General features: G+C 42.1%; 1 protein-coding gene across 1 annotated transcript in view; it reads right to left on the reverse strand.

The window, feature by feature from the left end:
- Positions 1-13,662, reverse strand: part of LOC117388275 (guanine nucleotide exchange factor VAV3) — a 144,676-nt gene that overhangs the window by 19,970 nt on the left and 111,044 nt on the right. The window contains exons 18-23 of the mRNA XM_033985786.2: positions 12,791-12,813; positions 11,269-11,287; positions 7,088-7,218; positions 3,082-3,147; positions 937-971; positions 739-855 (exon numbers count right to left, since the gene is read on the reverse strand). Of these exons, the coding sequence (XP_033841677.1) occupies positions 739-855; positions 937-971; positions 3,082-3,147; positions 7,088-7,218; positions 11,269-11,287; positions 12,791-12,813 (391 nt within the window). The remainder of the gene's footprint in view (positions 1-738; positions 856-936; positions 972-3,081; positions 3,148-7,087; positions 7,219-11,268; positions 11,288-12,790; positions 12,814-13,662) is intronic.

Raw genomic sequence — 13,662 nt, forward strand, 5'->3', positions numbered from 1 at the left:
ATCGGTAAAACAGCGAGACGGCGAAAGGTGAACCACGATATAGCGAGGGACGACTGTACACACTGACATCATGGGGACCTGACGTCTTCCTCCTTAAATATTATATCGACAACAAGGTTTAAAGTTTAGACAAGAGTTAAAATAAGTTAAGGACAGTGTTTAGGTTTAGGTTATATTCTCTTTTAAATGAAAGCAGGTCAATGTAATGTCCCCAACAGTTTTGAGAATATATTTTTATAGATTCTTTTTCCAGACCGAGGTTTAGTTTGTTTCATCCCTGACAGTTTGGAGCTCACTAGCGCCTCACAGTGGTCACGTGGTGTCGCTGTGACGTGTGCGTTCAGCTGAGAACAGACATTGTCGCTGGATTAACGAGGAAACAGAAAAATAAAACCGTAAACCGGGACGAGGGGCTTTTTGACTCTCACACACCTGGGATACTGTCGTGAAGACGTCTGACTGCAGGTGGCGCTGTCGTCCTGCCTCCACCGGTATAAAAACGGCGCCAAAACCTGTTTAAATCAGCCGACCAGACACGTCTTAGTAACATCACGTGACCACTGTGGGGCGCTAGTGAGGAATCTAAACTGTCAGGGATGAAACTAAACCTTGGTCTGACAAAATGATCTATTAAAATACGATATAAGACGAGACGAGCCTCACTGGACAAAGTTTTGAGATTATTTTAAAATACTACACAGACCTGAAGTTGTGTTATTACAGAAGTATTGCACGTACTTGATACTGATGGCGTACTCCGTGAACTCCTTGCTGCGATGTCTGACCAGGTATGTGCTGTTGACCCTGTTGATGAGTTCTGCCTCAGCTTGAAATCGCTCCATGGGGCCGGCAAACCTGCGGTAACACAACTCCAGTGATACAACAGTTTAAATAATACAATTCACACTTTTATTTTGACTTTTATTATGGACGTACCAGGGCTGAGTGGAGTAGTCGATGGGCTTTGGCACCTGAGCAAAGAGCAGAGCATTGTTTTGAGTCTATTTCCATCCTCATGATTGTTAAATGAGTCATGGAAGAAGTACTCAAGTAAAAGTACAGACAACTGACTGATAAAATACTCAAGTAAAAGTACAGACACCTAAGAGAGATAACACTCAAGTAAAAGTACAGATACCTGAGTGAGAAAATACTAAAGTAAAAGTACAGATACCTGAGCAAGAAAATACTAAAGTAAAAGTACAGATACCTGAACAAGAAAACACTCAAGTAAAAGTACAGATACCTGAGCGAGAAAATACTAAAGTAAAAGTACAGACAACTGACTGATAAAATACTCGAGTAAAAGTACAGACACCTAAAAGAGAAAATACTAAAGTAAAAGTACAGATACCTGAGCAAGAAGATACTCAAGTAAAAGTACAGACACCTGAGCGAGAAAATACTCAAGTAAAAGTACAGATACCTGAGCAAGAAAATACTCAGGTAAAAGTAAAAGTATCACATGCAAAAATCTACTTAAGTAAAAATGTACTTAAAGAGTAAAAAGTAAAAGTATTTTTCACAAATTTTTAGTCTTATAAAGCTTCAAATGTATCATATTTTCCAGACTAAGTGTCACTTGTTTCAGTTTGTCCGGACGTGCGACTTTTACTCAGATGCGACTTATGTGTGAAAATACAGCAGTGATTTTGGTAAAGATTTGAGCTGAATCGATCTTTTTTTTTTTTTTTTTTTTTCAGTTTCTGTTTTTATTTGTATATTTTTGTTTTGTTCAAAGTCTGAACTTGTTAAAAATAAACCCTCAGCCTTTTCAGCAGGTCTCACATAATAAGAACAATACTTTTACTTTTCAGTCCTGTTAAAAAATGCAGTGGAGTAGAAAGTACAGACACTTAAGTAAAAAGTATGCAGCTTAAAATGTACAAATACCTTAAATGTTTACTTAAATACTGCACTTTTCTACTTTTACTTAGACAGACTTACTGCTCAATGTTTTCCTCACTGCAGTAAAGATATGTAATGGTTTTCTTATCTTTACAGCTGCAGATAAGGCGTGTGTACAGCTGAACATGACCCTAAACGTTACATCACGGCGACATATGGAGCTCGTGGTCGTTTTCTGAGGGAGAGGAGGTGAGGTAATGTCGGGGTGAGTTTTCAGGTCAGTTTGAGAGAAGCATGAAGAAAAGAACTTGAAATGAGAAATCGTTCTGAGGAGTTCTGTCACTTTTCTCAACCAAAAATACTCTCCTGACATTTCCGGTAGTGCTGCCACCTGCTCGTCTCCATGGAGATGTGATTGTTTTGCCTGAAATGTTCCTCAATATGGCACTTATCTATCTCCATGGAGACCGGAGAGATTCATTTCCCCCCGTGAAAATAAACACGATTAAAAATCCCAGACGTTTGCACCTTTTAACGCCTGATGTCGCTCTAAACATCTAAACCACAGCGCCCCCTAGAGGCTGGAGGTGAAATGAAACAAGATGACGCCACTAAGGCCAAGTTACAGGTCGGATCTGTGGAGAGGAGGTCACGCTCACAATAAAAATGCATGTTGTATTTGCCTTTTATCAGCTTTAAAAACACCTGTAACTGAATAAATGTGAGATATAGACGTTTAATGCCACACTGCGGCACATTGCATTGCATTTTTTACTTTATTTTAGTGCATTTTCATAGTTTATATTATTATCCTTTTGTTTAAAACCTAAAACACGTCCCTAATTTGCACATTTTGTTCACTGAAAATGATGAACTTATGATTCTTATTCTGGTCTCCATGGAGACAAGCAGGTGGCAGACGCTCCACTAGAAAAGTCACATAGTGCAGCTTTAAACCAGAAAAGATGGATTGGTTTTCACTCTTTTTAACATATCGCACTGAACACTGATCCGTGCATCCTTACACACAGTTTTAAGTTTTTAAAATAATTTCTTTCTGTGTAAATAAAACCCCGAGTTCCTGGTGCAGAACTTTTCGTCTCCGCACCAGGGAACCTCACCTCTCCTCACCTCACCTCCTCCCTGTCACCGATTCTCCTTGAGCTTCCATCTTAGTCAAAACATTACCACAACAAACTGTGGTACGAACACAAGGAAGACAGGAGCGCTCACACAAGGGCACGGCTTCACAGCGTCGCTCGGAAAAAAGCCGACTTCTTTCGTCGACGGGATTTTGCCCTGGAAGCAGACACAGAGAAAGAAATTACATGCGTCTGCCTCACTCCAAGTACATAACTCAAAGACAATTAGCTCCCAATGCGCCACAGTGCAAATTTACAGCTCTAGTTAACCACTGTTGAAATAGCAGCGAGCGCGGGGAGAACGGCGAGCGAGACGGCGGCCTTATGCCTCCCGCGGCGCCGACTGGCTCCGCTCTGCTTCTAGATTTATAAACACGAAATAGACTAAAGGTTTATGAAGTTTGAAATGTGTGGCCTGATGCGATTTGCTTCAAACTAAAATGAAAATATTAAATCCACAAGGGACGATAATTCAGTTTCGGTGTTTTTCAGTTTTCGGACCAAATTTGAATGGAAAACAGCGCATCTCCCTAAAGGGGGCGCTGTCCAATTGAGGCGTGTTTATGGGGGAGCGGTGTGGGCTAACCTGGCAACTAAAACTGATTTACTCTGAATATAAAGATGCCGTTTTCCTGTTTGTACGATAAAAATGCGTTAACGAAGCACACGTGGTTTTAATAAATAAGAAAGTTTGCTTTTTTTCTGTCACTTCAGCTTCTGTTTTTAATATTTTATTATTAGCCCGACCACAGGTATGTGAATATTTCTCATAATGACAGATATATTAGCAAATTAGCTGCACAATCTACAACAGTGGCTCAGTTGGTAGAGCTTTGTCCACTGATCTGAAAGCTGACAGTTCGAATCTCACTCTTGACCACAGCGTTCGGCTCCAAATGAAGCTAATTGAGGCTAGCAGTTATAGCGGCTAATTTGGAGCCGAGTTTCCCGCACAACTCTGGTTTAACAGGGAGCGGACGCTTAGCAACGCTGTCAATCAAACCTGTTGCTAACGCTAACAGGAGCGACCTCGGGGAAAGAAGGACCTGATTTGTCTGTTATTAATGTTCAGATCTTGATTTACAGACACAATAGTGAAATAAAAACCCCAGGATCATGTAGAGGGTTAATACGAACATTTAAGACCAGAATGAGTCTGAAGCAGCAGAGACAGAGAGAGGGGACGAAATTTTTCAAAAAATACGAAAGATAAACTCAAAATAACAAAACAAAACAAACAAAAAAACTTAAAAAAAAAACTCAAAATAACAAAAAAAAGAAAGAAAAATAACAAAAAATAAATAAATGCACTCCAAATAAAAAAAAAACCTCAAAATAACTAAAAAAATTAAAAAAAACTAAAAAAAAACAAACAAACTAATAAAACAAACTCAAAATAACTAAAAAAAAAAGAAAAGAAAAAAAAAAAATTAAATGCACTCCAAATAACAAAAAAAAAACAAAAAAACTCAAAATATCTCAAAATGAACCCCAGGAATTGGAGGCAGATTCGATGGAGCAGGATGTGCGCTCATAATCACTTCCTGTTTGTAACGTGGCGGCAAACGGGTTAGGGTCTGTGGTGCCTCCTCAGGCCTCGTCGCACTCCGCGTCTCCACTCCCTCTCCCGTCTCGCCCTCCCGTCTCGCTCTCTTTCTCCGCACGCTCGCTCGCTAAGGGTGTGATAATGATTCTAGCCGCTCCCATCGACAGAGTAAACAGATGCTCGCTGCTGAATGAAATGAAATTACAGTCATCGATTGGATTTGTCACGCATCCCCCCGAACAGAAACGATTACGGCCGGCCGACTCCGAGGGTGATGGATATTGAATGTTTATGCTCTGCCTGAGTGGGGCTGCTAAAGGGGTTAAGTGCGTTTTTATATCCAGACTTGTTTATCCGCACAATATGTCATTTATGTAGTTTCGGTTTAATTTATGTGATATATTTTCTGCTTCTTGTGGTGAATGGGCCGCTGGATTCGTAATAGAGACTTGATAATAGTTACATTTTTATACAGCGCTGTCCCACATCTGAGGCTCTGAAAGCACTTTACAGACGCACACAGACACACAGACGCACAAAGATACACACAGATGCACACGGACACACACAGGCACACAGATACACACAGACACACACAGGCACGCACAGACGCACACAGACACACACAGACACACACAGGCACACAGACGCACACAGACACACAGACGCACACAGACGCACACAGACACACAGACACACAGACGCACACAGACACACACAGACACACACAGGCACACAGACACACACAGACGCACACAGACGCACACAGACGCACACAGACACACAGACGCACACAGACACACAGACACACACAGACACACAGGCACGCACAGACGCACACAGACACACACAGACACACACACAGACACACAGACGCACACAGGCATGCACAGATACACACGGACACACACATATACACACACACACAGGCACACACAGACACACACAGGCACGCACAGATACACACAGACACACAGGCACGCACAGACACACAGGCACGCACAGACGCACACAGGCACGCACAGACACACACAGGCAGGCACGGACACACACACACAGACACACACGAATACACAGACACACACATACACACAGGCACACACAGACACACACACAGATACACACAGACGCACACAGGCACGCACAGACACACACAGGCAGGCACGGACACACACACACAGACACACACGAATACACAGACACACACATACACACAGGCACACACAGACGCACACACAGATACACACCGACACTGGGGCGGGTAAGTGTCTTGCCCAAGGACACAACACCAGTATTCACCTGCGTGAACTAGAATCGCACCGCCAACCTCAACCTCTGATGTTTATGTCGAGAGCGGGATTCGAACCGGTAACCCCCGGATCAGTGGATTTGAACCCAAACACTTTAGCTCCATCAAACTCTACATCTGTGTGTGAATGTGCACACTGACCCCTGACCCCTGACCCCTGCACTCTTTAGCAGACTCTACAGTCGGACAGTCAGGACTTTCAGGTCATGTGACTCTGGCGTCGGGTCTTAACCCTTTAAGGACTGAGCTCATTATAGATCATTATAGTTCGGCTGGACTTTTTTTTTCTTTTTTTAGCCACAAAAATAATGTTAAAGGAAGTATCAGCGTGGACTTTTGCCTTTTATTAACAAAACTACTTCTATTTTACACCTCTGTCCATCTTTATTTTTCCATCGATGCATCAAATAAACGTGTCATACCAGTTTAAGTAAAAGAAAAACATTAAAACAAATGTACTTTTGAGTCACTTTTATGCAAACAACAATGAAAAAACTATGATCAGCTCAGAACCGCGTTAAACGACACGTTTGAACAATCAAACATTTATACAACAGAATATGCAGATTGTACTTAAGGTTTTTACAGCGCTTTCTGTAAAAAAATAAATAAATAAATCAGGCGTTTATGCAGCTAAGACACTGATTTTGCCAGGTTATATTTATTGGAACGTCTATTAAAGAATATCTGAAGTTCTGCAGTTTATGGGTTTGTAATCTTTGGTAAAAAAAAAATATTGTTTCTGGAATATGTAGCAATAGTTTAAAGTCAGTGCATGGATCATTATGGAGAATAACAAGTGAAAACAATAAGAAAATCGTTTAGTCACGTCGTTTATCACTTTTCCACCAACTGGACACCACTAAGAACAGTGTGACCCCTGAACAGCGCCCTCTGGAGGTGATAGTGTGGACATTCAGACGACACCGACTCCATTCTGCTCTGACGTCACCAGTGTGTATTTCCGTATTTATTATCTTTTTCTTCTTCTCTGATTCTGTGTTGCTTCTATATTTAGCTGCAAACCCATGCGCTGAGGTTAGCTTCTGCTAAGGAAGTAGCGTGCCAATTCTGATGTTTTGTGGTTCCTCGTTCATATCTATAATTTTCCATTGCCAGACACACGCCTAATAATAGCAGCTTTAGACGGGCGGCCAACAAAAGGTTTATGTAACAGTCTACGCCTAAAAATAGGGTAATTAACAGAAATAAAAAAGAAAAATAATGAAAATAAGACGCTACCTGCCACCATGCGCTGTGTAGGTCTGCACAGATCAGCTCGATGATGTCTCCGGTCTGAATGTTCAGGGGGGGGCCCGTCGCAGGACTGGGGACGCCAAAGTAGTTCTTCACGACCAGCATTTTGGGCAAACCTGGAAAAAAACAAAAGTCTTAATATTATTGTGAAAAACAGAAGAGTAAACGTGGTGACCTTTGTGATGAGTCTGTGTTCAAATGTAGTTTATAGAGTTATAGCCTCCACGTGTCTGTGTTTACTGAACAAGGTTTGGCTCAAATTAAACTAAACTCACAAATGTTTCCTCCAGAACATGTGACGTTTTTATTATTGTTCTACATAAATCATAAACTCGCCTCATGCCAGAAAATCTCGAGCGTTTCCTTATCACTTCCTTTATCTCTTTACAGCCGATAACAGCAGACGACGGCCGCCATGTCTGGAGCTCGTGCGTGAAAAGAGGTCAGATTGAGCTAATACTGCGACAGCTTTACAATGCAGTTCTCTGTGCTGTGGGTTTTAAATCAGATGCCCTTCCTTGTGCATTTTCTCCCTATTTATATTAGCTTTGGAAACACGGCAGGTTAATTAATGTTTATTTGCTGAACACAAGGGGCTTTCTTTGCCCGAGGTCGCTCCTGCTAGCCTTAGCAACAGGTTTGATTGACAGCGTTGCTAAGCGCTCGCTCCGCTGCTAAACCAGTGGTGTGGGCTCCGGATTGGCTCTTTGGTTGCTATGATACTCGGAATTCCAAATATGGAACTGGGCTTCAGATTATCATCAATCAATCAACGCATTTTTCTCAAGAATTTTGTGTATTTATTTTTGTTCATTTTATTTTTGTGTGTTTATTTTAGTTTGGTTTATTTATTTTTATGTATTTATTTTTGTTCATTTTATTTTTGTGTGTTTATTTTAGTTTGGTTTATTTTTGTTTATTTTATTTTTGTGTATTTATTTTAGTTTGGTTTATTTTTATGTATTTATTTTTGTGTATTTATTTTAGTTTGGTTTATTTTTACATATTTATTTTTGGGGGGTTTTGTTTAATTTTTGTGCATTTATTTTTGTTTCATTTATTTTTGTGTATTTATTTTTGTTTTGCTCAAAGCCGAAGCTTGAACTCTTAAACTTTAATCAGGATGTTTCCATGAACATGATAAAAATAACCCCTCAAATCATACGAAAAATACTTTTTACTTTTCAGTCCTGTGCAAAAACGTAGTGCAATAGAAAGTACAGATACTGCTCTCAAATATACTCAGGTAAAAGTAAAAGTACACGCTGTAAAATGTACTTAAGTAAAGTGCAAATACCTGAAAAAGTTCCCTTCCACCTCTGCAAACATCACAGCAAGTCAAGTTGTTTGTTTACATCTTATCTCCGATCAGGCCCCTCCCTCTCGCGGTATCTAACGCAGGCCCCTCCCTCTCGCGGTATCTAACGCACACATAGTTGGCGCTCAAGCGTTACCCAGCGCCAGGGGCAAATGAAACATACTGGTTCTTTCAGTTTGTCAAATATTAGTTTTGGCTCAATCGAACATTCAGACGCATTTAAACCAGCTCCACCTGCTTTTTTTTTACGGCTTTACTCGGCGCGGTTTTATTTGCAAGCGCAGACAGCTCCGCCTCGCAAAACACTACAAATGCATTTTTAATAGAGTTACCAAACCTTGAGAAACGGCGTGTTCCTATCTCATATTTACAATAGGACGGCGTGTACGAGTGTGTGTCTGTGTGTGCAGCGGGGGCTCAGGATGCGTTCAGTTTGGAGCGTGAAGAAAGAGGCTAAAGGGGCACAAAAGGAAAGGCAACATCGTATTGAAAGCTAATACGTCTCTATCCTCGTTTTTTTTTTTTTGCTTTTTTTTTGTTGCTTTCAGGGACTAGCTCGCGTCGCATTGGTGGAGGTGGCGGTCCGACATGTGCGAGCTCGCCTCAGTCTGACTTCTGAAGACACTGGGAGAGGCCGTGGAGAATTGAGACTCGGGGGCATGTGCTGCATTCCAATCTACTGCAAGGACAAGCTGTGTGTGTGTGTGTGTGTGTGTGTGTGAGCGCCTTTGAAACACAGACACAAATACACAAACAACTATGGGATATTATGAAATGCCACGGGTCCGGGCCAATCAAACGCCTATTGATTTTAATGCGTCTTCAGTCAGAAATGATTTTCCGAGCCGTAATGGAGGGAAGCGTGGAGAAGGGCAGCGTTATGAGGGATTAAAGGGCTTCGCTGGAGTTTAGACACACGCCTGGAGAGCGGCGTGTGCGGCTCGGGCATATTCATACTGGAAATGTACGAGGAGAATTACAGGGAGAGGTTTGACGGCTTTAGCTGCGAGTATAGGTACTTTTCAATTAAACTTTTATAATAAACGGATTACGCAGTATTTGGACAGTTTTATGGTTTTATTTTAAGGGGTAAGTTGAGTTTTAGGAGCACTGGACACTGGAGAACTTGACCGTCTTTAGAGATGGTACAGATGGTCAGATACGACGCCAAAGTACTCGTATTTGTCAGTGGGTTGCCGATACCGAGAGCCGATACCACTGTAACTGCACTGCGTCTTATTTAATGCTCACAACTCAACTCGGAGCGGCTCTGAGCAGACGTGATGCTAACGATGCTAAGTGGCGCTGGCGAGTATCTGCTTGTCCACGTATTGAAACTTTATTGAAACTGACAAAATAATGACTGAACGGAGCAACTTCAGAGCTTTTAAAGAGGTGTAGAAAGTGCAGTCGTGGTAAAAGTAAGACAACACTCACGGTTACGCTATGGCTAACAGTTAGCTCAATAGCAGTTAGCTCGTTAGCAGTTTATCTCTAAGTATGGATGAATCCCTAGAGATGAGACATAATACACGATACCTTTTAGAGCCTAATCTGTATAACTAAACATTTACAGACAGAGGCCAAATCAAACTAAATATTTTAAAATCGCAAGAAACTTAAAACATAACTAAAAGAGGATGGGCATCTGACTTAGAACAAAACAAAAAGCAGAACACACAGCTCCTCCTTGTTTAATCCTGTTTCCACAGCTACAAAAAATGATTTCAGTGTTTTAAATGAAGCTAGTCCCTACATTTGTTTACCCGTTGCTATGGTGACGTCCACAGCGCAGTGATACGGGATGTGATTTAACCGCTGCCGGAACTACTTGTGCGTTTTGCAGAATTAACGCGCGGCAGTTAGACGTTGGAACTGTCACTGAGCGTGGTATAAAACGAAACGTATGTAGAGAGTAGGGATGGGAATAAACAATAATAATATTGTTTATTGTGATAAAAATGGTCGATAATAAATTTTATATAATCGTGATAATCGTCATTGTTTTACCGGAACGTGCAAAAAAAACTACGTATCCACAGGGGAGTCAACGGAGGGACAAAGGGGCCGGTTTAAGTGCCCAGAATTGGACTCTCTTTCTTTTAATTTGTATTAGGGGGGCCCATGTGAGACGTCTTGCCCCGGGCCCCCAAATTTCAGTTGACGGCCCTGTTCATCCAGAATATTCTCCGCTCGATCGTATTTCTTTTCACCGTCGACAAAGTACAAGAATATAACAGTTCTTTAAACACGGAACTTATTAATTAAAAGATTTGAATTATAATTGTTCATATCCAGAACATTTTAAATTGTCAGCAGCTTAAAAATTATCGAGATATAATTGTTAATTGTAGTTATTTCGGGTTTGATAATTATGACAGTAAATTTCAGTATCGTCCCAGGCCTCGTAGAAAGAGGCTTAAACCATAACCAAAAGAGGACGGGCATCTGACTTAAAATCTATATGCAATAATAATAATAATAATAATAATAATATACATAAATGTGCATCTAAATCTGCTTTTCGTCCTCATTTCTGAAGATGTTTACTGTGTTTTTCACTCAAACCCAGTTGTGTCCAGACCGCGCCTCTACACTACAACACGAGAAACTAGACTTTTTTTTATAACTCCTGCAGCGGTGTTAAAATCTGGTCTTTCCTGTCTCTCCCTCTGCAAAGTTACCTCCAAATGTTCCCAGGAAACAAAGAGTCTATATTCTCTGAGCCTCGACGACGTTGGTGCGTGACAGCAGTTAGAAGTTTGAAAAGTATTGTTGGCGCAAACGTAAACAAAGACTAAACACAGAGAGAGAAAGAGGGAGCATGGGGTCTGCGGCGGCGGCTCACCTGTATCTCGATCCCTGTTCTGCAAAGAATGAAACACACAAAGAAGAAAAGTTATACAGAGCTGTACACAATCACAACACAATGAGGAACTTTTCTATCCAGAGGTAACAAGGTCATTGGGTAATGATTCACCACAATGAGACGGAGAATAGCGACGAGCACTAGAACATCACAGAGCAATGCAAGCAATCATGTCTACAGCCTGAGCGTTCAAAGCAACGACCCGAGTGAGGTCCAAGTGAGTCTCTGTAGAAACTGCACTCGTTTTATTGTGTTTAAAGCAAAGACAATAATTAAAGGTCCGATATCAAAACAAAACTGACTCTGGTGAGGTTTAAAACATGATCTAATACTGTTTACTCCTCTAAAACAGACCTGGAGTTGTGTTTTGTTTCATTCACACATGTTTGAGTCACACTTTATTATTAGTCTGTCACATCTCCAAAGCTCAAAATGTGACGTTCCACCTTGTGATGTCATCAAGTGGTAGTTTTCACGTTAACTCCTCCTTTTACCTTTAGTTCAGTCGAGATAAGTGACAACTCCAGGACTGAAATGATCCAAATGATTCTATAAATGAAGGTGTGTGGAGTTTAAAAACACAGTGGAGCACTTCCTGTATCACCACATGATGACATCACAAGGTGGAACAGAGTGTTTTTCAGTTCAAGAGAATAACTGTTTGTGTGTTAAACATGTGTGAATGAAGCAAAACACAACTCCGGGTCTGTTTGTGACGAGGAAACATTAGAACACGGATCAGAAAATAGACAAATGTGGGTCTGCAACCTGTTTGTCTCCATGGAGATGCTATTTGTCTGGGATGTTCCACAGTAGGGCATTAAACGTACCTTGCATTTCTTCCATTATTGTTGTTTTTATTGCTAAAATTCTATTCAGTTGAACTCACATCAAACAAATACACAGATAACACGACACAGAGGCGAAGGAAACACGTTCTTACAGTGAACAGGGTCGCCTCTGCACAGATCTGACCTGTAACGTGACCCGGTGGTGTCTCCGTGGAGTTTAATGCTGTACTGTGGAGAATCTTTGTCAACGCGAACATGAAGACAAACAGAAGCCCTCACCAGAAGAGTTCCGCAGCGCAGCTTTAACAAACTTTTCGTCTGTTTTTATCGTTTTTGTCCTGCGGAGTGGGACTATTGCCCGTGTCGGCGTGCAGAGCGTGTCATCGAACTACAAAGTGACATCATCGTGTGCTAATGCGGCGGTGATGCATGGAAACAGAATCTGCAGAGTGAAGTTTGGAGGAGTGATGAGTGTTTCTGCAGCTCGTGTTTGGGTCGCTCTGTCGACACACATTTGGAGTAATGCAGCACGCGGCGCATGATGGATGGCTACAGCCGCTAGAACCGCTCGCTCCTCGCTTTGCGTCGAGCTCGCAGTCGATTGGCTCCCTCTCCCCTCCGCGCGGCGCCGTGGGAGAGAGCCGTCTACAAAGTGCACCAAACATTTCCAGAAGAGACAGAACAACACAGCAGAGGAGGCAGCCGCTCACCTGAGTTCTGACGGAGCCGGGATCTGAAAGAAGTTTGAGAACAGGCATGGTGAGTGACAGGTGAGCGCCCGGCGAACGGCAGCACCTACACGCCGCGCTAGCTACAAGACAACAGTCCCTCATTAGAGCGGAGACGGCTCAGTCTGACCCGACGACAGGGCAGTTTGTTTGGCTGCTACTACCTGACAGCCGAGATAAGGGCAGGTAACAAGCGGGCGGGGTTAACTGTGCTTCGTGGTTCAGTGCTTTCTTTCATTGGCTCCCAGAGGACAGGTTACACCCCCCTCTCTCACACACACACACACACACACACACACACACCTACATGCCTGACAGACGCACATTAGCGTAGCTTTAGTGTGCTCGTTCTGCAGGGCTGGGGTTGAACTCTAGCCTGTTACGCAAACAGCAGCTGATAACAGAGACAAGCGCAGGTAAACAACAGCTCATCACAGAGCAGCAAACGCATGTGCACAACGCCCGGCGCCGCGTCAACAACCAAATCTGCCCTGGGTTTGAAACGCAACGGAAAATATGAACAAGGTTTTATGCATCTGCAGGAATGTTTGAAATAGATTCGCTAACATTTGTTAAAAGTCATGGATGTTTTTCTGTACAGTAAAGATCACACTGTTCCTCTTTCACCGACAGAGAACTGCGATCTGATTGGTCCTTTGGGGATAAACAAAGTTGTTGATTGGTCGATTGAGGAGCTGTTTAGCACAACCATAGACTGTTTATATAAATGGACATAGCTAACATGCTAGCACCAAACAGGAAGTGATCATGGGCCGCACTTCCTCTCTCTGTCTCTGTTGCTTCAGACTCATTCTGGTCTTAAATGTTCGTATTAACCCTCTACATGATCCTGG

Source organism: Periophthalmus magnuspinnatus, chromosome 20 (genome assembly GCF_009829125.3).
Source record: "Periophthalmus magnuspinnatus isolate fPerMag1 chromosome 20, fPerMag1.2.pri, whole genome shotgun sequence".
Classification (NCBI taxonomy): Eukaryota; Metazoa; Chordata; class Actinopteri; order Gobiiformes; family Gobiidae; genus Periophthalmus; species Periophthalmus magnuspinnatus.